We start from the raw sequence: 25554 nt of genomic DNA, 5'->3' as shown, positions 1-25554 counted from the left end.
CAGTCGGCCCGAAGAAAACCCCACTTAGGGTGCAGTCTCGTAACCATAATCCCTATAGGTAAAAGGGATAAGAGGCTGCGAAAACAACTGGTTGTTGTTAAAACTGGATGAGAGGAGCTAACCTTGTATGGTAGAAGTACGCCTCCTTGAAGGGGCAACCAGGGGGGAGATAAGGGCGGCACCTTCCATTAGGGAGCTGATAAGTGTCTTAAGACGCAAATATCATGAGGCTTTTTACTCGCAAGGGTATTAAGGCTTGTCATATTTGTGCAACAATCCTGTAGAGGCAATAATACAAAAGAAAAAGATAAGACGAGATCAATGGGTTTTCGCATGAAAGTGCGAAGAAGTCTTGCGATTTCGTCGCAAGACGGCAATGTCATGGGGCTTTATTTTCACAAGAATATTTAGTCCTGTCATATTGTCGCAACATTCCTGAAGAGGCCATAATAAAAAAGAAAAAGTTAAGGCAAGATCAATGGGTTCTTGCATGAAAGTGCAAGAACGTCCTGCGATTTTGTCGCAATGACAAGAGGTGGCATAATAAGACCTTTAATTAGGAAGGCAAAATAAGACCACATGAAAAAACAAAATATTTATAAATATTCATAACAGATCATTTCTCGCAAGAAAGATAATGAGAGGCAAGTATGGGAATCAATAAACAAGAGGCATTATCTTTCTTACCAGCAAATTAATAAAAGGGAAAATTGATTCCAAAGTTGGTTGAAGAACATTATTCGCAAAAAATAATAAAGATGAGACAATTCAAGAAGATAGAACTAGATAAAAAGCTCATGCTTCAGTATTAATTCCAGTAGAAGGAGATAATAGATGTTCTTCGCCAACGTTCTCATTATCGCCAACCTCTCCTTCATTTCAATTCTGATCTTCACCTTGATTAGCACCTTGATTGTCTCCAGCAATTACTTCTTCAGAAGAAATTTCTTTTTCGCTTTCATCTTGATTAACACCAGCGGTTGCTTCCTTAGAAGGAATCTCTTCTCCATCTTCCAAAAAACTATCCTTTGCACCACTTTCATAATCATAATCACTGTCAGCAGGTCGAGGAACTTCATTATCATCTACTTCCAAAGGTTCAATTGATATAGGAGGAAGAGATTTAGACAATAAAATATCATTTACAAGGACTTCAGCCCGGAGATGAACTTGACGAAGAAGTGCTCTTTGATGATTCCTATCTTGACTATCCTTAAAGTAAGCAAGATAATCAAGTCTTCTTTCTGCTCGATCGCGAGAACCAGTAAGGACATAGACGAGTAATGCATTTTCTTTGCGAATTTTGGCATATTTAGCCTCCAAAGCAGAAATGGAGGAATGAAGATTTTTCTCAGACTCTGCGAAAGGTAGAATACAAAATTTCAGTAAGACGAAGAACTCAAAAAGATATGACAAAGAAAAGATAGTTAAGGCAGTCAAACTATTATGACTACCTTCCTTTTGCGAAATAAGATGTTGAATCAAATTCAGACAACTATTCTCCCAACGATCCATCGCATCATCGAATTTATCTCCAATTAAACCTTTAAGTCGAGACTGGAGATTTTTCTCTTCAGAAATAAGAAAGGCATTTTTCTTCGCAAGAGAAGAATAAGATTCTTCTAATTTGGAATATTGTTCTTTAAGTTGATTCGCCTTTACACTTAAAGCTATTCTACCTTGAATGAGTGTATCTCTTTCAGCGATAGATGACTCTGTTACTTCTTTAACCTTTCAAGGCGTTTCTCCTCGTCAATCAGGCATGCTGCTCCGCTAGATCCCTGTCTCGTTCCCTTTCAAGGCGGAGCGTTTCCCTCAGCTGATCCAACGTCATGTCTTCTTCACAGATATTCTCCTCCATTTCTTCACGAGTCATCTCTTCTCCTGCAATGGTGTCCGTGTCGGAAGTGTGTACATAACCCTCTCTAAAGTTATCTTCGTTAGCCTCCTCAGTCCGCTGCTGGTTCACGCCTTGTCTTTCTCCTGTATCCTATGTTCCTCCTCTTTCCATTCTTCCTCCTCTTTTGGCCTCCAATCGCTTGCTTCTCCTCTTCGCTATCATGTGTGCCGCTCGATCTGGTGTTCTAGTCATCAACTTGTCTTAGTTTCAATATCGATTATCCTTTAAACCCTAATCTTAAAAGGGACGTCTCGCTAAGATCTCTCACTCCTAAAATTTCATCTTCTCTCCACTCCTTATACGAGGATAAATCCCCAATCTAAGTTCCCTGTTTCTAGCGTCAAAATGTAACTACTGGAAATCCAGTAGTACACCCAAAAGGAAAGTAGCCAAGATCTAGAACATGTTAAGTAATATAAACTAGTAAATCTTTATTGATGAATTAATCAAAGAAACAAATACAAGTTCTTGAATACAAGGAAATCCTAGTCTCACTCCCTAAGCTAAGCTCTCTCTTCTCTCCAAAATACGATCCCTTATGCCTTGTCCAAGGACCTCTATTTATAGGGCAATCAACCCTAATGGTGTGCAGCTCATTTCACTTCGCCGAGTTCTCTCGGGAGCACTTTATACTTCGCCCTGGAAATTTTCTATAAAGTTATTCCCCTTCTTTCGCTATATTCACATGGGTTTGTCGGGACACCTGTCTCTTTTCTTGCTCCCCAATATACTTACTTCGCGATCTATCTTTTCAACCAAGTTACCGTACTTCGCCCTTTCGATTTCGTCGTTGATATCTTGTTGGGTACTCTAGCTTGGTCTTTCGTAACTTAAATTCTTCGTGTAAGTCTCTTCGCTTATGTACGCATCCCTTTGTACTTCGCGGGATTGATCGGTGACGAGGTAATTCTGACATTCGAATTGACAAGTCCCTGACGGGGATCTTTAAGTGAGATTTTCTATCCATACTCCTTCCCTTTTTGTCCGACACGTGGCGAGCTTATTTCGTGTACCCACAATTATAGAGGTAAATATCAAAATTATTATTTTTAAATTTAAATAATTTTGATGAACAAATATAGATTAAGTCAAAATACTAAAATTATGGAGTAATTTGCAGTATTGGTGGTATACCTACTTCCGTGTTGGTAAACCAACCCTTAAAGACAATACCCATAGATTCCAATCTTGGACATGTACCTCTTGACCAACTGGGAGAAAGACACTGGCAGCGACGTCCCGGGTTCCAGTTTTGTTCAGAGGTTCCAACAGATGACTCGGAGCCACAAGAATGTTGTTGTTCACCCTTACCTTGATTTTCCTGAGTATGGTGGTGATGATGTAGAATGTATTCTTGATTATTCTCTCAGTAGAGTTGTTTTTTACACTCCAGAACTGGATATTGGGGTTTGGTACCTGGAAGAAAGATTGATGTGCCAGTTACAAGGTATATATGTAATTGCAATTAACCCGCCATCGCAGACGCAAACCTCTGGATCAGATTTTAATCGGCTGAGAATAATCCAGTGGGAGAGTGATAGACACATTTTTGTGTCTAATTTGTCCTCAATGTCCGTATTGTTGGAACTCTATTTTTGTACTAATATTGTGTTTTTATGTATTTTTAGGAATAAACATTTTTGGAAAATTCGGTTCGAAAAGTTGCCCGAGGCACCCTTGGAGGACATTTGTTATTCGGACTCTCGTTATTGGTTAAGGGCCAGCTCAATTACTAAGGGGCACCTCAGGTCACCCCCAAGGCATCTGCTATTCGCACCCCAGTTCAGGATAGGGGAATATCATCAAGTTGTTACCACTGCTAGGGTGAATTAGAGTGACTGAGTTACTAAAAAAAAAAAAAATGAAAAGGACTCAACGTGATATGGTGAAACTATCATGTTATTACTAACACCTGAGCTCTGTGCTTTTATGAATAGAATCTTTCGATGTTTCCATCTAATCAGATTGGTTCCTCAACTCCTATAACCAAGATGTTCCCATCCACTTAGATTGGTTAGTGCAAACCTTAATAGGCATAAATTTCTAGGCTCTGGAGTTTACTAATTGCAACTAAAAAGTTTCTCCCAGAGAGGTATGAACTAAATACAAGGAGAAATATTGATGAAGCTTAGTATGTCACCTGGTACAGGTCGATTGCGAAGCCTGTAATTGGGAGATACAACATGCACATCTATGGGTTTGATTTTCCAGGGTTATCACGCCTGGCTCATGATACAGATATCGTTCCTAGCCAGCCTCCTTCAAAAGATCCATGCTTTATGACTTACCCCTCTGGGTGCAAGTTCTTCATCATTTTCGCCAAATATGCCCGAAATTCGCTGGGAGATGCCAAGTATTAATTCACAAAGTGAGCCAACCACGATCCCCATTGTTTCCCAACTTATAGAACGTGATTATCCTTACTACAATGTGGATGCTAGTAACGAAGACTTGAACAGACAACTAAACGATATGTATCGGCCGAATCGGCAAATGGAGGCTATACACTTGGGTGTTTGTCGGAAATGGCAGACAAACACAATGTTTGGATTGGTCCAACTGTAATGATGATGGGCATTCACAGCCTTCCGATTCCACCAGGAGCAACAAATCATGGCACAAGAGTGATAATACAGTGGTGTGAGAAACACAAGTACGATAGAGTACTTCACCACAAGTACGGCATAATACTTCACCAAAAACTGTGCATGTATCTCAACCTCAAGTAATTCAGCCAGATCCTAGGCGCATTTCATCATCATTTTTGCCATATAACCTAAATGATTGATGCTTGATACTTCGTTACAATTTAAGCAAACCCCTCTGGAATCACTCCGAGTAAAAGTAAGTTGAATAGAGGCGAGGGAAGCTGTGTGGAGATTTGATACCCAATGCCTCACCGCATTCCAAGGCGGCAGTCACGCATTCAACTCACAGAAACCATCATGAACTTCGAAGTATGCTTAAAAGAGTAACCAATATTTTTCGAACGACTTTCCTATTAAGCTCGTTACCCTATAGGTCTCGTTCTAGTCAGTATCTTAAGCTTAGGTTCGCGTTTGGTATCGTTTTTCTAAGGCGGGAAAGAAGAGAACGGTGATGAAATCCGAACCCTTATCTTGTATGGATATTCCTTGCCCTTTACTAGGAAATTAAAGCAGCCGTATTCATTTCCTCGACATATATTCACACGAAGGAAGACAGTAACTCGCTGACAGGGGATTCGCGAGTGTTTCGCCAAACTTACCTCTCGTTCCAGACGGGGGATGAACCGCTGAAGTCGACTCGATCCACGACTCCTATGTCATGTACAAACCCGAGGGGCTGAGGCGATATCGCAATCTCCGTCCTTCTCTGCAAACTGTTTAATATTTAATACTACCCTTCCGTAGGGTTTAAAAATAAAAGAATGTCCAAAGTCCAAATCCACAGTCCAAAAAAAAATAAAGTGCAAAAGAAAAAGAAAAGTCTAAAAATAAAATAAAATAATAATATCTAAAAAAATAAAAATGTCTCTCTTTTCTTTTCTCTCTTTTTTTATTAAATAAAAAAAATCTTCTTCTTTCGCTCATTTCGCTTTGCCTTTTACTCCAAGTCTTTAAGTATTCACCAAAAGCTTTGGCAAAATATTCTTTCGCTCCAATTCCAAATTCTATAAGGAAAAGACACAAACCCAAAAACGTAAAGAAGAACAAATAAAATAAAACAAATAAAAACCTAAAATAGAAAAAAAATCTAAAAACTCTAGCCTAAAGACAAGTCCGCGTCGGCGGCGCCAAAAATTGATGGTTATTTTCAATGGTGTTGTAGTAATAGGTTCGTTGAGACTTGTGAAAGAAGATTTTTAGACTTAATTTTGAAACTAAAGTATGAAAAAACTCAAAATAAAAGGTGTTGAGGAAGTTATGGAGACACCGGGGCTCAAGATTCCACCAAATTTCCGCACTTATGTGGTTCAGATATCAATTCTAAACAATAATGGCTCGTATGATGAAGTTTCATTGACTCTAATTTATTTCCTAAGGTAGAATTTCGAAAGTAATGAATGTAAAACTAAAGCATGAGACATCAAAACATCTAAGTTAAGCATGACCCATCAATTGTAATCACAACCATTCAATGAAACTCATAAATCAATTGAATAACAGTGTAAATAGCCGTAAAAAAAATTAATAAAATTACCACATTTGTGAAACTTGGCTTCCTCCGTCGCCCAGAGGATGGGTTTAGCTCTTCATCATGGAAACACACTCAGAATAAGATTGCATTGCTCAAAAATGGTTTACAAATGATGAAAAGGAGACAAATTGAATAAACCAGGAAACTGCAACATTTTTATGGTGTTGCAATCCCACTGTTACAGAGATTGATATAAAGAAACCGTCGTCGTTACTGTAGCTCTACGACCCTCTCCTTAGTGTCGTTATCACTGCTGATAAACGACTGTTGTGGATAGTCTGTCCTTCGTGTACTTCAGAAAATGCAGCAACAGCAATGCTGATTCTGCAACTTGATTTTCACGCCTCTGTAATGTTCTCTATTCCCCCAAAACTCTCTCTGTCCCTTTCTATGACCACCGAACACTCTTTATATACTCTACATGGCCTAAAAATCGCTGTAATAACTCCATATAATCTTTATTAACTCCGTTTATTCTCTTCTTCCTTTCACGGGAATAATTTCCTTCTGCAGCTCCTACATGCGTCTTCATGTACTATGTACACTCCCAACAACATCATACACGCTCCAAAAGGGTTTTAGCGCGCTGAAAATACACAAAGACCTTCTCAAAATATCGCAGAAGTTTCCCGAGAATGTGTTTGCCCTGTTTAGTCGAGATTACATGAAATCTTTCCCTCTGATAGAATTCAAAGCACTTACCAATCCTGTTGTGATGTAACAGGCTGGTATGTATCCAAATTAAGAGAAAAATCCAATGGAATCTCGTCCGAATCAGTGCCAAAAGAAATCGCAGGTGACTTGGTTAACTCTCCCTGTTTCTCTTAGAACGGAATATCCATCCAAATTTGATCCAACTAAACACCCATAACACACATGTCTGGCCCAAAGGATTAAACCCATTTGATTATAGCCCTTTAGTCTCACTGAAACAGGCTCAAATCGCCAACCCTAATTTCTTCCAGTGATGAACACCGTTTCCCGCCAAACAGAAATTTGAAATGTAGAGGACGACCTCCCCCTAACCAAACCGGGGGTGCGAATAGCAGGTGCCCAACTGAAGTGCCCCTTATCCAAAGTGAGGGTGCCTTTAGTAATTTTTCTCCGGGTGTCCGAAAAGCACTTTTCGAGCAACTTTTTACACATAAGTGTACTTCTCCAAAAACACCTAAATAAACATAAAAACACCATAATAAGTATAGAAATGAGTACTAACATTACGAAACATTGAGGACAAATTAGACACATAAATGCATCTATCACCGAGACATCTTCTATCGACAAATTTGTTGAATTGAAGAATTTTTTTAAGATTAGAGAAGAAGAGTAAAGAAGACTAGAGGTGTAGAATGTGTGCATTTGGAGTTGAAATGGGGAGTAGTTGTAGAACTCAAAATTCTAGCCGTTGGATGACAAGATTTTTCAGCCGTCTAGATTTAGCTGTTGGCGGTTTGTGTCACACGCTGGGGGATTTACTAGAGACGCCGGAGTGTCAAGAAAAAACTGGCGACTTTGGAACACACGCCAGCGTGTCTGGTTCAATCGCCCGATGTTTCATCAAGCGCGCGTTTGTTCTTCCGTCTCACTCAACAAACCAACAATTTAGTTGGTTTGCCCATCCGTTTTTCATGTTTGTTGAGTCTATAGTGGGATCAAAATGAACAAACTTCATGTTTGTTGAGTCCATAGGAACAACTCTAAGTATGTAAAATTATCGGTTTCAAATTTGTGCCATATATGTGCCAAAAAGGCTAAAAAACTAATTTATCCAAATTTGTGTATTTACTCATTGTATATATAATTTGAGTACAAATTACTGGCCTCACATTGAAAGTTAGGCCAAAAACTTGAATTTTAGAGCTTCTAGCCCCGGCCAATAAGATTTGAGAATTTTGAGATATTTTCGGTTATTTTGGCCAACGAAATGAATAAAAGAGTTATAATAGCTTCTCCCAATTGAGACCAAAACCAAAACCCTAATTCTAATCTTTCTATTCTTTTACGTCTCCACCCCCATTGAGTTTATTCTCTTCCCTTTTTTGTATCTGTTCGCTTCGCTTTCTGTTATCACTCCCACCCTAACTACTTTGTGTCTCATCAATGAACCCTAACCGTTTTGATTTCTGATTTTGCAGACGGTAATCAGTTAGCATGGAGATGGCTGATGGAGTTTGTTTCTTTACGTGAGTTGCACTTCCTAATTATCTCATTTTTTGCTGATGATTGTTCATTTTTAGTTTTAAACAACACGCTAATTTGGGTTGTTTTGATGCACAGTCGAGTGTTGTCCTCTCCATCCATTGAAGTCGCAATGCTTCTTATATTTTTGTAGGATTGCTTTGGAAACGTTCTTCATTTTTTAAGGTATTTCCTCCTCCGCTATTCTTTTTTTTCCCCTCAGTTTATCTTATCATCGATAATGATTGGCTTTCAAGAATTAATTAGTATCCATTCCATGAACAATATTCATTTTGCTATATATAATTTGAGCACAAATTACTGGCCTCACATTGAAAGTTAGGCCAAATATTTGAATTCTAGAGCTTCTATCCCCGGCCAATAAGATTTGAGAATTTTTAAATATTTTCGGTTATTTTGGCCAACGAAATGAATAAAAGAGTTATAATAGCTTCTCCCGATCGAGACCAAAACCAAAACCCTAATTCTAATCTTTCTATTCTTTTACGTCTCCACCCTTATTGAGTTTATTCTCTTCTCTTTTCTGTATATGTTCGCTTCGCTTTCTGTTATCATTCCCATTAAACCAAAACCCTGACTACTTTGTGTCTCATCAATGAACCCTAACCGTTTTGATTTCTGATTTTGCAGACGGTAATCAGTTAGCATGGAGATGGCTGCTCTAATTTATTTCTTTACGTGAGTTTCACTTCCTAATTATCTCATTCTGTGCTGATGATTGTTCATTTTTAGTTTTAAACAACACGCTAATTTGGGTTGTTTTGATGCACAGTCGAGTGTTGTCCTCTCCATCCATTGAAGTCACAATGTTTCTTCTATTTTTGTAAGATTGCTTTGGAAACGTTCTTCATTTTTTAAGGTATTTCCTCCTCCGCTATTCTTTTTTTTTCCCTCAGTTTACTTATCATCGATAATGATTGGCTTTCAAGAATTAATAAATCATTAGTATCCATTCCATGAAAAAATTCATTTTGGGGGAAAAATAACAGACCCTCGTTAACTGTTTGTTGAAATTATTTATTCAAGTTCAATGTTGGAAATCTGTGTTTGTACTGGTAATTATTTTGGTATGGGTCATTGATTTTAACACAATCAATTTAATAAGAAAACTCAACCAAGAACAGATGTGATTGATAGATGTTGGGAACCAAGAACAGATGTGATTGATAGATGTTGGGTAGGTCACCGATTGAGTTTTCTATTCTTTTACGTCTCCACCCCCATTGAGTTTATTCTCTTCCCTTTTCTGTATCTGTTCGCTTCGCTTTCTGTTATCACTCCCATTAAACCAAAACCCTAACTACTTTGTGTCTCATCAATGAACCCTAACCATTTTGATTTCTGATTTTGCAGACGGTAATCAGTTAGCATGGAGATGGCTGCTGGAGTTTGTTTCTTTACGTGAGTTTCACTTCCTAATTATCTCATTCTGTGTTGATGATTGTTCATTTTTAGTTTTAAACAACACGCTAATTTGGGTTGTTTTGATGCACAGTCGAGTGTTGTCCTCTCCATCCATTGAAGTCGCAATGCTTCTTCTATTTTTGTAAGATTGCTTTGGAAACATTCTTCATTTTTTAAGGTATTTCCTCCTCCGCTATTCTTTTTTCCCCCTCAGTTTATCTTATCATCGATAATGATTGGCTTTCAAGAATTAATTAATCATTAGTATCCATTCCATGAACAAAATTCATTTTGGGGGAAAAATAACAGACCCTCATTAACTATTTGTTGAAATTATTTATTCAAGTTCAATGTTGGAAATGTGTGTTTGTACTAGTAATTATTTGGGTATGGATCATTGATTTGACTACAAACATGAAAAAGTTGTAAATGTAACTTGGATATTGGTCGTACCATTGGCCTACCCAACATCTATCAATCACATCTGTTCTTGGTTCCCAACATCTATCAATCACATCTGTTCTTGGTTGAGTTTTCTTATTAAATCGATTGTGTTAAAACTACCAGTATATTTTTTTTAGTGTTTGACTGCTACTAAGGATACATGCTACTTAGTTACAGGCTTAAGTTTGTATTTTTAGTGTTTGGATGTGATGACATGAATGTAGATGAGCCTTAGTAAATTTTCGTGATTGTTTTTGCCTTTTTGGGATCATTGTTTGAGGTTGAAGATCAGTCGACTCTTATTTAGAAGCTTTTTGAAATATTATGTCCTTCCAACATTTAAGCATTATTTCCAGAGTTGGTTTGGCTTTGTACAAAGTAAAACTTATGTATCTCTTTACTTTTCTGAGTTGATGATGACCTACTTAATTTTTGTTAAATCGACATTGCACTGGAAACTATGTCAAAAGGTCAAGACCAAGTTCTGACATGGCTTCTTAGTTGCGTAAATATCCAGCATCAAGAAGATGCAAGGAATCTCATTGTCAAATGATTTAATCACCAGATATCTTAAAATCATCTCATTGAAACAGATTCTCTGTGCTAATGCGCTAATATATTCTGACTATATGCTAACAATATCTACCAGCTAACAGATTAGGGTATCGGTGGTTTGAATGGTGTACGAGGATCTCCTTTGGAGTTGAAGAATTCTCAAAAAAAAAAAAATTGGAGAGTTGGAACCATCTAAATTATTGACATGCTCTCTTTAACGGGTGAAAAAAATGATAACATTTCAGGTTGAATTGAGTATCATTTCCTAAATCTCAAAATTAAACAAACTTCATGCTCATGCTTTATTTATCACTCGCTCAATTTAGGATATATTTCTTGTTCCTATATATTTGCTGCACTCAAACTTTTTTGATGCTCATGCAATTAACTAGATTGTTTCGAAATGCTGGAAAACCAATGTATTGGAGTGGTTTCGAGATGCAGGAGTCCCAAGTATTGGAGAGTTTCCTTCTCTGAGGTTAATTATTAAATTTGTATGGATAATTATTATTTTTTTTCCTATGAATACTATTTACAGTTGGTATCCGCTAATTCATTCTAATATTAGTAAATGGTTAAATTTCTGAGTTCATTTTCTTAGGTACTTTGGAGAACTTCCAAGAATGTGTTGATCAAGTAATGGAGGACACATTAAAAAGGTAATTAATTTTCCTTAAATCTTAACTAATTTGGAACCTTCTAGAGTGTGTTCTGCAATTACTTCTACTCCATATAATTTTCGAAAACAAATTTCGGGTTTCATGTGAACTAACAAATTATTCAATTGAATGATAAGGTTTTATATATATTAGACACTTATAATATTGCTTAGAATGGTGAGGTTTTGTATAATGATAAGGCTTTATGAACTGAAGTTTTAACCTGAGCATATGAGACACTTAGAATGGTAAGGTTTTATATATATTTTAAATATGGTATATGGATACATCGTTTTAACCTTGAAAAAGTTTTTTTTCCTTTCCATTACATTAGAGAAATCGGTCCGTTGCTAATCACATGTCAGGTATTACTAAACTCAACTCAAAAGAAGCCTTGATCAAGCTGAAACAGGGTAAGGATGTGCTCTTCTTAATTTTACTGGACATAACCCTTCTAATTCTTTTTTAATCTTATGTTTTGTTGACTGAAAGGAATGCAATAAAATTGGATTAATTATTTATGACATATCTTCTATTGAGTTATAAAAATGATTTTTTTTCTTTCAGATTGTGTAATTCGGTTTGATCTCTGGGTGCTGTGCTAAGTTTATATATATATTCGAACCAATTGGTTGTAAATTTACAATATGTCCCTTTTCCTTTTGTCTTACGTACTGCAAAATTTAAATTTATTACGTTCAGAATATTGCTATATTGCCGACACTATCAAGATAGTTGCATAAGTTAGGAATGATACAGGCCATACTACTGGGGCAAGGGGGTGCTTAACAAGATCATTATATTAAAACAATCCATAATACTAGAAAAAGAAGGTCCTTACAAATTAGAAGATGGGATATAGAAGCATCGACTTCATATCATTCATGACTGTCATGGCCTTAGACGATCTTGAGAAAAAATAATTGGCTAAATCAAATGCCTTTGGGTAGTGCGCGTGTCTTTTTCTCCGAGAAATCTGACATAAATCCATCAAATATTTCAAATATGGATTCATCGTCCATATTAATACACATAAATCAAAGAAAACTTACCCTCTCAATATCTTCCGGCAGAAAATAGTTAAAACTTAAAACACTACTAAGTAGGGAGCAGACTTCATTTGTTGCATCTCACCTGTAACGAGTGTAACATTAGATGTCTGATGAACTTGATCCCGTGCAACGCACGGGTAAGACACTAGTGCATTTGATTATCTGATCAAAGCTCCCATTACAAACTTCACTATTATATTCGCAGTGGTCTATGCATACATGTACCGGAATGCGATTGTATGGCGATGTTTTTGATTGGCATCTGGAATCTAACCAATGCCGTTTGGGTTGCATCTAAATCTCATGATGGGCTTTGCAGGGGACCTATCTTTGTTAAGGAGGAACAAGGTGTTAGCTCCAGACAAGCTTATACAGGCATACAGCCGCTGTTAAGGCGATTTGATGAGAAATAGTAAAAGATTTTATTCTATTATATCTTGATAACAAAGGATTACATAAAAAGAGCCCTACATAGGCAGTAAGACAGAATAGAGATGAGGAGAAAAGAGGCGTTACAGATAACATAATTGAAACTGACCAATTCCAACACTCAAGTTACACTAGCTCTCTCACACAATCTCTGACACGCTTGTGTTCCACACATATACACCAATTGTATCATCAGAGGATGTCATTGTGATTGTCACATCTCTGCCTGTGTTTATGAGCCAAGATAGATGAAATATTACTATAGATACGAGTACTAGCTTTCTTTCTTCTCTTTGATTATTCATAATTGAGAACTTTTTAAAGATATCTCTTCCATCTCCCAAGCTTCTCGCAACCCTACAAAAGCGAAAACAACAAGTTCTGTAATCTGTAGCTGGTAAAGACATTTGGGCGATCAGAAGTCATAATAATTTTATCATATTTGTTTTACATTCTACGACATAAAACACCTCCAAATCATATCACATACCCTTCGTAGTCCTACATGAGCTAGCTCGTTATCTGTTATAGAAGTCGCCTTGAATCCCCAGGGATGCAAAACCTCGTCATAACTGCAGACACATGTAAATAATACTCATAAGTTAATCAGATGATACCATAAACACTCATTTACTTTGTACGACAAGCTATATTGAGCTAAAAGTAAAAAAAAAATTGAATTTGGAAATTACTCGGCCACAGAAACTTTATAAGGTGGACCTCCATCACGATCATCAGTCTGCAATATAAAAAAAATGAATCACACTTAAGTTTAAAAGCATGCCAAGATTTTATCAGATTTACATTAGTTTCTAATTTTCATTGACTATATTCTATCATTTGAGAAAACTCAAAGTCAGACAGATATATTATGTATGAGCAATAAATGGGTCTTTGCTCTTACAGGCCACATTAGAGTTATGAGCTCCCCATCTGGTTTCAACAGCTCATGCATTCGTTTTCCCCAAGATGCTCTCATGCGAGGTTCAAACGCACAGAAAAACCTATAATGCACCATATTAACGTCAGTAGTTAACATGGAGAAATCCACTGAATGAAAGAAGTTGATAGATTATCGACTTACGTGTAATCAAATATGAGATCAAATTTCTCAGTTGGATGCCAAGTGAAGAAGTCCGCCTCTATAAACTCAAAATATTTTGCATTTGGTGATGACGAAGATTTCTGGTGACAAATTATGCAGAAGGTTAGGCAGGTGTTATTTCAAGAAATACCAGACGTAAATAATGTGCTTAGTAGAACCAGTAGAATAAAGGAGCTTATCAGGTTAGAAACAGTAATCCATGCATGCATATAAACGGTACCTCTCTTGCTCTCTTCAAGGCATTTTCTGATAAATCCAGGCCTACAACATAGCGTTCAGGGTTTGCAATTGCAATCACGTCGTGTCCCTGCCAGTTTGAATATTCTGTAAGTGGCAAAATATATAAAGCGAAAGAAAATATAAGTAGTTGGTTAATTAAATCTACAAACTATAAGGTTAATATCAGTACTGGCGGGCACATTCCAAAACTCAATTTTCCAGTATCATTATGTAATACACTAAATTTGTAAAGAGAAGTGTGAAACTCACAGCCCCACATCCAGGGATTAGAACTCTGCCTTTGGGAAGGGTTTTCTTCTCAAGAATTTCTAGCACTACAGGCGTTGGCTGACCCAAATCCCATGGCGTCACTCGTTGTTCCCAGCATTTGTCCCAACCACCTGAAAATTCCAAAACTAAAACCACCATTCACAAAAAACAACGGAAGCCTAACAGCTTACATAAAAGTTAAATTGAATCTACCCATATACATATGACTCTCAATTTGACGAGCACTATTGTTACCTGCCGAGTACTCATGTATGATACCCTGCATTTTTTCCACCTTGGAACGAAATGTTGCAGAATTACTTGAATGATTTTCTTCTCCTCTTTTTTCTTCCATTTTTGTGTTTGTTGTTGTCATCGAAATGAAGGGTTTATTTATAGGGAAAAGGCCCGACTAGGAGGGCAAATTTGTGGGTAGTTCAAGTATTAATGCAGGGACGAAGGCTCAAGGGCCAAGGATACTGAGAACAGTTAAAATAAGAAAAAGATTATAGTTGACATGTGAATCTTACGTAAAGAAAGCAAACAGATAAGTTATAAGTATTAACTAATGCACTATGGCTACCTGATGAAAAATTAATGGGGCAGTAACCTTAGATTAATTGGGATTAGCCTAATAATCACTTAAGAGTCTGATTCACACCAAAGAAAGCAAACATATAAGTATTAACTAAAGCAGTTTCGTACATTTTGGCTTCTTGGTGATAATACAGAGAATCTCTTGTTTAACCATTTTCGGCTGATAACAACAGATATCTACTGTGATAATACAGCGCATCTCATTGTCTAACCATTTCCAGATGATAACAACAGAAATCTACTTCTAGATTCACATTGAAGTATTAGGAAGGCCATTATTGAACGTTTTGTATGGTTGAAAACTTGATATGCCCAAAGAGTACATATTTGTTGGGCATGGGTCACAGGAATAAGAGGAATGCTACTTTATTTTTCACATTATGAGGTGGACGTGCATGAGAGCCAAATATTTAAATGTCTCAGACGGTGGACTTGATTTTACACAAAATTGGTCAATTAACCCAATAACGACAATTCCTGCGTGAAAAAGACATGTAAAATTTGATACTATTTAAATGGACGAGAATGTTAAAATAGCCAGGATGTAACCAGTTTCATCCTACCCATTTTCAAATACTTTTTCTTATTTTTAATTTATATCAGGATGCATCCAGTTTCATCCTCGCTATTTTTTAAGTTTAAGCCAGGATGAATCCAGATTCATTCTTGCTATTTTTTAGGTGTCAATTTCACCCATACTAATTTTTACTCGTCCATTAGAATCATGTTTCAAAAATATTTGGACAATTGACCCAATTTCTTGATTGTACCAAGGATGATGAAAACGTGGACTAATGAACCCTCGACTATCACAAAATTTCCCACGGCGAGTCTTTTTTTTTTGGACAAGAATTGAACTGGGTGATGCTGCAGCAACGTTGATTGAAGTAAAATAGCCGATGACGCGTTTAGATACTCGACAGGGCTCAATAGATCAAAGAGCTAACCAAAAAGCAGTACTGGTTGCCATGAGAGAGGCACAAGGTTGCTACACAGTAGTCAAGGAAAATTACACAAAAACCAAAACAACTAGCCAGACAGGCGTAGCTATAATTTTACATAACCAGCTCAGAGAGATATTTTTACTAAGTGGTTCTGCACGCTGACCAGTTGAAATGATTAATCTCATCTCAGAGTTTGATTAGAAATATTTTCCTTGAAACGATTTTTTGTTTTTTCTCGTTCCAAACCGTCCACCAAATAACAAAAAGTATCATGCTCCACCAAAGCTTGCCGATTATTGACTTGCTTGAAAGGATAGCTCATTCATCTGGAATTTGCTTTGGAGGCTACGCTCATCTTGCACTTCTTAGGTTCTTCTCAAGCCAAGATAATCTTACCTTTGGTCGCGATTTTTAGCTTCATACTTAAACGGAAGTTATGGAACCCCCTCACGTGTTGGATGCAGATTCGGATGAAAATGCATCTCTTAGGCTCAATGTGGATACAAAATATCGCTCAACTAATAGGAACGCGAGAAATTCATTTATCAACGGGTAGCTGAAGGTGAAAATAATGAAAACCATCAGTCACAGGCGAAAATACATCACTTCTGACGCGCACTATGACGTCACAAGGATCACACAAAACATGTGAGGGACAATGTGATAATAACGCGAAAACCACAAGATAGGGCGATAGTATCGCCCTCCCAGATCCGAAATAAGAGGCTTTATTACCTGTCCTCCACTATGTATAACCCCTGTAAAAGGCACCAAAAGCCATTGTATGAGAGAGACCTTTTTTGAGAGCTCGTGCAAGGAATTTAGGAGAGAGAAAGTTATTTGTTTTCCAAGTTAGGATTTTCTCATACTGCATTTTATATATGTTCATGTTCTTAATGAAATAACTTAGAGAATTTCTTATCATGTCTTAGATTTACTTTAGATTATTACTTGAGTGTAGATTGTAGGATTTCCTACAACTACACTCAACTAGTTAACAGCGGACAAGCCTGTCTAGATTCCCTTTTACTAAATATTCATCAGATTGTACATTATGTACCTTATCACGACCTGAGTATTAGCCCTAAACAACTGATAAATTTTACTGTTACACTTACTTAACAAATCATATAGTTAAATTGTGGCGTATAATCGGTGGCAAAGAGTTTGGGTTGGTCAAACTCTATCCTGACTAAATTTGTTCCTAAAGTTTATGAAATCTTAAGAGACAAATTAGGAAAACTTGATCCCGAAGTTAGGGCTTTTTTAGGACCAAGTTAGTTTCTCTATATAAAGGATTAGAATTAGAGGTGTAGAAACAATCCAATCTAAAAAGTTTGGTAAATTCTTGTGCATAGGATTTTGGTCTCTTTGAGAGGAGGATCGTGTGCTACCGTGAAGGTCAATATCGGTGTGATAGAAAAACTTGTAGAGAAAGGATTTTGGTGTTCTAGTGTTTAGGGTTTGGGGGCTTTTCCCAAAACCAAGTGTCTAGTGTATTCATGTTTCTCCTCTGTTAGTGGCAGCTATGAAGAAAGTGTAGAAGAGAAGACATGAGGCTGGTTCGAGGAATGGTTAGAGATTTGATTTCTATGGTTTCTTCGATAGTCTTCTCGGGTATGTCTTGTTAATTCTTTGGTTCCTGTCTTGGGTTGTAGAAAGAGCATGTAATAGTCTTTGATTTAATAGAAGTTTTTCTGGTGATGTTGGCCGTGGATGTATCCTGTAAAGGTAAACCACGTATATCTTGTGTTGTGCTTGTGTATATGCTTCTTTATCTTCCGTCTCTCTTATTATTTCTCCATTGTTTGGTTCAAATCACCAACTATCCTCTGTGATCCTGTTTTCTGCTGCGCTCGGGTGCCAATTTTCCCAACATAAATTTCTTAAAAAATGTAACCTATGCCTATAACATCCAACCCTTAGAGAATCGGTTTGAAACCATGACCTTGACCAGATGTGTAATACACATAAACCACTGACGCACGCACATAGCTAAGTAAGCTAATCAACTTGCATACAGATTATTATGTACCATGAATCGAGGGGTGTTGAGTGTCAACAGATATACGTGCGTTCGACCAATAAAAAGATAGACCACATATTTTATCGATTCAAAAGCACACTGACGCAGGCACATAGCTGACTAATTCATGTCAAAGAAGAAAGAAAGAACAAAAAGTAATCTAGAAAGGATCGACAATCTAAGTCTAGACTATAGTTTAATCTGTCAACAAAAATTACACTTGTTTTTGAAAACATGTAAAGTACTTGCTTAAAAACTGTGTTCAAAATTGCACTTTTTATTGAGCAAATAATATGACACAGACTACATTTAGAGATGCGAATTGAATTCCAGTCAAACTATTTAATTTTGGCTACAAGTTTGGTACATGGTGTGCCACTTGTTTTTCTATGTGTTTTGCGCGTACAAAACAACTTGCACGTATATACCATTATCTTCAGCTGACCATTGACCATGACCAAGGTACAAGATCACTTGACTTCTCTCACTATATATATGATGCCTTCATTTATTTGAACCTATCCAGTGTCTTCTTCCTCCTTTCATCTCTTCTTTTATTCATTATTACTTCCGATCGATTAAAAAAAAGTTTGATTTTGGAATTATGGTCATGTATACTGCTCAGCCATTCGAGTCGAGCTTGCAAGACAGCCGCAGCGAAATCAATCATCAACATACTGATAAAGAGAAGAAAGTAGTAGATGATGATGAAAATGAGAAGAAGTTGAGATGGTTAAGGTCACAAGTGATCGGAGATGATTTACAAATTGGCACACCTTTTGGCAAAAGGAAATTAGTTTATGCGGATCATACTGCTTCCGGAAGATGTCTTCACTACATTGAACATTACATCATTCAGAATGTTCTTCCATTTTACGGTAACTTCTACACTTCCTTCTTTTATCTCTTTTGGCATCCATATATCACATGCTTAGTTGCTCTAATCCATCCACAGCATAGCAAACAAAAAAAAATTGCAATTTCATTTTCACACATTTTGGATTCTTCAAGTCTTTCCGGATGACAACCACAGAAATGTACTGCTAGTTCTTTTTAGTAATAAAGTTAGGGAGGCCCTCATTATTAAATGTGTTGTATGGATATGATTTGGTATGTCAACCAAGTAATAAATGCTTAAATTATATATTTTTGTTTGTTGGGCATGGGCCATGGGGGACAAGGGATATTATGTGGTGGAACTTTGTGAGCCAAATATTTGATAGTTTGTCAAAATTGACTCCTACAACACCCATTGTGGGAGAAATTCTAAAATTTGGGAAACTTTTAAGATACGGCTTTTAGTTGTCCGTGAAAAGAGCCTCAATTTTAACAGTATTTCCCAGTTGGCCGAAAGATGAACTCTCATTCTTGAGATTAGGAGTTCGAAAAAGATTCATAGTTAACGGTTATGTTGGGTCTAGACTTATTGGACGAAAATTGGTTTTGATGTTAAAAGCAGCTTTGATTTGACTAAAATAGTCGATGCTCAAGCTTTTCGACATGGCATTTATAGGGATTTATGAGAAATGTTTTTTTTAAGTATTTAGCTAATTCTAGTTACTATATTGGAACAGGAAACACACATACAAGTGATAGTTATGTGGGGAGAAAAACGAGTAAAATGGTGCAGGAAGCAACAGAGTACGTAAAGAAATGCTTGGGTGGAAGTTTAGATGATGCGCTGCTTTTCTGTGGATCGGGAACCACCGCAGCCATTAAGAGATTACAAGAAGTAATGGGCATTTGGGTTCCATCAATTCTCAGAGACAGAATTATTCAGAGCCAAGTTATAAAGAACGAAGAAAGATGGGTAGTTTTTGTAGGGCCATATGAACATCATTCCAACATTCTTTCATGGCGTCAAAGCATAGCCGAAGTTATAGAAATAAGGTTAGATGATGACGGATTGGTAGGCATGGAGAGTCTCAAAATTCAGCTTGAGCGATTTAAGTGTGAAAATCGTCCAATGTTAGGCTCATTCTCAGCTTGCAGTAACGTCACTGGAATAGTGGTCGATACGCGTGCCATTGCATGTCTACTTCACAGTTATGGTGCATTTGCATGCTTCGATTTTGCTGCAAGGTTCGTTGGTATGCCTGCACGTTATTTTCTTTTTGAATGGCTAAGTGCATATTGATAGACGCATTTATGTGTCTAATATATCTCAATTGTATATAGTGTTAGCACCCATTTTTGTACTTATTTGGTTATTTTATATATTTGTAGGTGTTTTCAGAAGAATAAGGATTTGCGGCGAAATTGGCTGAAAATGCGGCGTTTGAACCTCCATTGATAGAGTGCCGGAAGCGCCCCAGAAGTGTACCGGAAGTACCCCAGAAATACCCCGGAGGAACCCCGAAAAAAGTGCGGAAAATGCCCAGAGGAAACTTGCTATATGGACCCTTGATTTTGGATAAGGGGTAACCTAATTACTAAGGGGTGACCCATTTCCAAGCAGCTGCTAAAGGGACACCAGGTCTGGTTAAGGGGACACCACATTCAAAGTTCAAATAATGGAATTTGGCGGGAAAACTAATTTCACGTCTGATAATTCTCTGTTGGATTTCTGGGCAGTTTTGAGGGAGATTAAATCCCTGAAATCAATTGGGCTAGGCCTGTTAAGAATAAACAGATCGTATGCAAGTGATTTTATCGATCAACTTGGGCTGGAATGGCTGAGAGAAGCGATCAAAGTCCAAACAGAATACGTGTTCTCTGTGAAGTTTTCAAATATATTTTTAGAGATTCTGGGAGAGTTTTACGTTGAAGTAAAGTGTATATAGTCTTGTTTAAGGATTAGGAGAAGTTTGGAGCGTAAGAAATTGCCAGAAGACGCGTACAAAGCAACAGAAAAGAGATTTCTCTCTCAACTGCACGTGAAGAAAAAAGGGAGATAAACTCGGATTTAATCGAGTTATTTGGACCCTATTGGTATATAAAGGCTGGTGGGAAGTGAGAGAAAGTTTTATCAAGAGTTTGGGGTCGAGACAGAGCCAGGAGGAGCGAAGAAGAAGGAGTAGCAGCAATGTTCACCTGCTGCTGCTGCTGCCATTAAAAAGCTTCAAGAACACGAAGAACAGACTCTCCAGGACAGTCTTATTTTCAGCAGCTTCAGAGCAGTCTTATTTTCAGCGCTCAACATCAGAAGAGAGGTGTCGCAGTTCGCTGCAGTTTTCTGTTGTCGTTCTTTTCTGGACGCGTTTTGTGAGTCTCAGAACTACTATTTTATAACTTTTGACTCTTTTAATCACACTTTGAGCTTTGAATTAATATGTTGAGTGTGTGATTGATATGAATAGCTAAACCCCAATACTGGGATGATGGAGGAAACCATTCTTTATGCATGAGTAATTTTATTTAATTCTTTTATGACTATTTGCACTATTATGAATGGAATTATGATTTTTTATTGATTATTTGTGATTTCATTTGATGGTTTATGCTTGGGACTAATCCTTTTGATAGGCCATGCTTAAGATTTACATATAATACTTACAAAATCTATTTTTGGCAAAGTAAGAGTCGGTATTTGTTATCAATATAAGCTTTAATTGTCTAGAATTAATAATTGAATCGCATGAGTATAAGAATTGGTGAAATCCTGAGTCCTGGTTCCTCTTGATCCTGTGACAATTTTGTATATATTTTTGTTTTTAAATCTATTCACGTCCGAGCATCGAATCCGTATTTACCGCAATCTTAAGTACTACAACAAAATGGCGCCGCTGCCGGGGACTTGTATATAGATTTGGTTTTAGGTTTAATTTTTTATTTATTTATTATTATTTGTTCCTTTTTACGTTTCTTTTTGTGTCTTTGATTTACAGGTTCGAAGTGGAATACTAAGGACTTGGGAACAAAAAGCTTAAAGCTAAAAGCTAAAAGAGAAGAAAAAAAAAGACACAATTTTTTTTTAGGATTTAATTTTATTTTTATTATTATTTTTATTTTTTTTTATATATAGCTTTTATATATGTTTTTTAGAATTTTTAAATAGGCTTTATTTTTCATAATTTTTGTAATTTTTGGACTTTATTCTGGACTTTGGACATTATTTTTAAAAACCCTACGGAAGGGTTATAAATTAAAAAAAAATTAAATACAAACTGTTTGCAGGGAAGGACGACGATTACTATATCGTCTCGGCCCCTCGGGTTCGCACACGGCATAGGAGTCGTGGCCCGAGTCGACAACAACGGTTCATCGCCCGTCTGGTACGGGAGGTAAGTCCAATCGAAACACCCGCGAATCTCCTGCAAGCGGGTTACTGTCTGCCTTAAGGTGATAATTGTTTGAGGACGAACCAGACTGTTTTTAATTTCCTAGTAAAGGGCAAGGCCTGGCCAAATCAAGATAAGGACTCGGATTTCATCACCGTTTCCTTCTTGCCCGCCTTAGGAAAACGAAACCAAACGCGAACCTAAGCCTAAAATTTTGAATAGAACGAGACCAATAGGGTAACGAGCTTAATAGGAAACTCGTTCGAAAAATATTGGTTGCTCTTTAAGCACATTTCAAAGTTCATGATGGTTTCTGTGAGTTGAATGCGTGCCTGCGCCGCCTTGTGATAGCGGTGAGGCCTTGGGTATCAAAGCTCCACTGAGCTTCCCTCGCCTCGATTCAACTTACATTAGCTCGGATTGATTCCAGAGGGGTGTGCTCAAATTGTAACGAATTCCTTTTCGAAGGAATAGAAGCTGGTCTAGAAAACAATCTAAGTGGAGCCATCATGCTTTTTGTTTGCTAGAAATCTTTAGGTTTGTTTTGGTGGAGTCGAGTCGGCCTTGTTTGTGGTTGTGTAGAATTCCTTTGCAATTAAGAATGTCGAGCTGGTATGATAGAAGCCAATACAATGAGTATCGACCTGAATTTGAATATGGACATCATCATTTTTATGACCATGTTGGGAATAGTGGTTGGGAACGCCATCCTTTGGAAGGATATGGGTCATACCCTGGTGAGCCCAATTACTATCCACACATGCATCAGTCTTACGAGCAAGAAGATTATAGTACTAGTTCTTCGTCTCTAGAGGATACAATCAAACTATTGAAAAGTAGTCATTTTTATGATCCTTCTGATAATTCCTCTTTACTAGAGTCAACACGTAAATTAGCTGAGTCAACACGTAAGTTAGCAGAAATGAATAACTTAGTTTTTGACGAAAGAGAACTTTCTATAGAGGAATCCCTCAAGTTGATGGCTGAGACGAACGAAAGACTTGCTCGAAATAATCTAAATTTCCAAAATGGTGTTTCTAATTTTACCCTTGATATCAATAGTGAATATTTGCCTAATTTAGAGGACGAGGTTAGAATAAAAGACACTACTTATTTAGATAAGGTTCAATCATTTTCGTACTATGATGATGAGGATAGCAGTAATGAAGAATCTGAAATATGTAGGCATAGTGATCAGGAGTCTAGTAATCCAATTGAGTTGTATAGTGATTATATTATTTCTAGTTCAAATCCAAATAATTTTTATGATTATTCACCTATTCAAAAGGACGAGGATTTGATTAGGGATACAACCGTTTTAGACGATGTAGTATTTCCTGCTTACGAAGCCGATAGTGGTTTAGAGGAACGAGTTCATTTCGAAAATACTGTTTTAGAGTCTAGCGACTTAGAAACAATAGTCTTGGAAGAAGAAGATAGACCCGTAGAGATGAGTAAAGATGCACTACCTGATAATAACTTAGAAGAATCTCTTGAATATTTTAAGGACTCTGAAGATACGGAAATTCAAGAAATAATTAGAGATCTATCTAAAGACACTGAAAACTCTAAGTTTGGGGGTGATTATCACTTCCCTAGTGCCTTACCTTTAACTCTCAGAAAGTCCCTACACTTAGGACTTGATATCTGTGCCTCGACCATTTTACAAGATTACCTTCATACTCGTTTTCCCGAGCCCAATGTTGTCCATGAAGGAGTTCAGTCGTTAGAAACCCATTCTCTGGTTGATGTGGTTTGCCCAGGCTATGATCACCAGATTGACTTTGTTTTCCCACCAAATAGTTTTCTTCCAATTGTGGGAACATATAAATTTCAGATGTGTCAATTATTAAGTTTTGAGACTAAACCTAATTACTTTAGGAGATTAGGGTCGACACATCTGTTTAAGGAAGACCACCACTCTCTTTGTGGTCAACTGTGTAAGTCAAATCTGATTGACTTTAAGGATCCCCATTTATTCAGGTTGTTATTATTTTTAATTGAGTTTTTCCAGACTTTTAAACCTGAACTGTTGGATCTTAGCTATGAGGAAGTGCATCCAATGAAAATTTTCTATCAAGATCCTTTCATAGAACCTGAACCTGAACCACAATGGGACATAGGTATCTTAATCAGGAAACTAGATAAGGGTATGCAGTACATGTTCATTTTCTTGGCTTGTTGCAGATTCCTTTTACTTGTGATAGCTCTATTTGGTTTCGATAACCCACAATTATTTCGGCTATTGCTATATGATTCGAGGAGATTAAACCTTTCTTAGTCTGGCTGAAGACTTTAAACTTAGCACTTCTTGGGAGGTAACCCAATCTCACGCAACACGGTAATATCCTTCCTTATCTCTTTTGCTTCAAGTGGTAACAGTTTCTCCTTGTTCATGCTTTTAGTTTCATCTTTAGAACATTGAGGACAATGTTAGATTTAAGTTTGGGGGTATGGGAGAAACTTTTTAGTTGCAATAAATAAACTCCAGAGCCTAGAAATTTATGTGTATTTAGGATGGCACTAACCAATCTAAGTGGATGGAAGCATTTTGGTTGTAGGAGTTGAGGAACCAATCTGAATAGATGGAAACATCTAAAGAGTCTATTCATAAAAGCACAGAGCTCAGGTGTTAGAAATAACATGATAGTTTCACCATATCTCGTTGAGTCCTTTTCACTTCTATTTTTATTTTATTTTGTTTTTAAACTATGTTTCTCTAAGTAATAGGTGGGGCCCACGATTCAAGTTGTTACCAATGCTAGGGTGAATTAGAGTGATTGAGATACCTTCAGCCAAAAAAAAAAAAAAAAAAAAAAAAAAAAAAAAAAAAAAAAAAAAAAAAAAAAAAAAAAAAAAAAAAAAAAAAAAAAAAAAAAAAAAAAAAAAAAAAAAAAAAAAAAAAAAAAAAAAAAAAAAAAAAAATGAAAGAAGAAAGAAATTGAGACCAGACCATTTGACCAAAAGGAATAAATTCAATAAAGTCGACCACTGGTACCCTTGTATATGCCAGTTGTGTTGACCTAGAGTTAGGTTATCGACCACTGGTACCCTTGTATATGCCAATGTGTTGATATTAGTCAGACTAGTATCTCAATCCATTAGGATAGGTTCATTTTGGCGGAGGCCTTCAGACAGATATGGGAAACGTCGTTCACTTAGTAAACATCAAAACCATCTATGTTTTTCTATATCCATCTTCTTGATCTAACCATGTGATTAGTTTTGACTCCGAATATGATGTCCATAGTGCAACTATCTGAGTAGAGCTCTGTCACTTTATATGAATTTTAGTATGCTTGAGTGCAAACTCGTGTACAGCAATTGGAATTTCGCATCAGGGTACTTCTTC

The 25554-nt window shown here is 36.9% G+C and overlaps 1 protein-coding gene and 1 pseudogene across 1 annotated transcript; one reads left to right on the top strand and one right to left on the bottom strand.

Moving 5' to 3' along the window:
* Window positions 1-25554, top strand: part of LOC113296821 — a 57722-nt pseudogene that overhangs the window by 23630 nt on the left and 8538 nt on the right.
* Window positions 12791-15035, bottom strand: LOC113284564 (probable thiol methyltransferase 2). The gene is made up of 8 exons (XM_026534059.1): window positions 14671-15035; window positions 14416-14546; window positions 14147-14233; window positions 13906-14006; window positions 13726-13825; window positions 13514-13560; window positions 13312-13393; window positions 12791-13178 (listed from the first exon to the last, which is right to left on the bottom strand). The coding sequence occupies exons 1-8, from the start codon at window positions 14789-14791 to the stop codon at window positions 13140-13142; spliced, it is 708 nt and encodes a 235-aa protein (XP_026389844.1). The 5' UTR covers window positions 14792-15035; the 3' UTR covers window positions 12791-13139.

The sequence above is a fragment of the Papaver somniferum genome, chromosome 1 (assembly GCF_003573695.1).
Source record: "Papaver somniferum cultivar HN1 chromosome 1, ASM357369v1, whole genome shotgun sequence".
In the NCBI taxonomy this organism is placed as follows: Eukaryota; Viridiplantae; Streptophyta; class Magnoliopsida; order Ranunculales; family Papaveraceae; genus Papaver; species Papaver somniferum.
The sequence above is the reverse complement of the archived record's forward strand: the minus strand, read 5'-3'. Positions and strand labels throughout refer to the sequence as shown.

Bases quoted from the DNA above. Each gene is read 5' to 3' on its own strand.
- LOC113284564 (XM_026534059.1), bottom strand. From the start codon at position 14,791: ATGACAACAACAAACACAAAAATGGAAGAAAAAAGAGGAGAAGAAAAT. The intron at 14,234-14,415 runs GTGAGTTTCACA...TCAAACTGGCAG, and splicing joins TAATCCCTGGATGTGGGGCT to GGACACGACGTGATTGCAAT. The intron at 13,394-13,513 runs GTAATTTCCAAA...ATGTGTCTGCAG, and splicing joins TATAAAGTTTCTGTGGCCGA to TTATGACGAGGTTTTGCATC.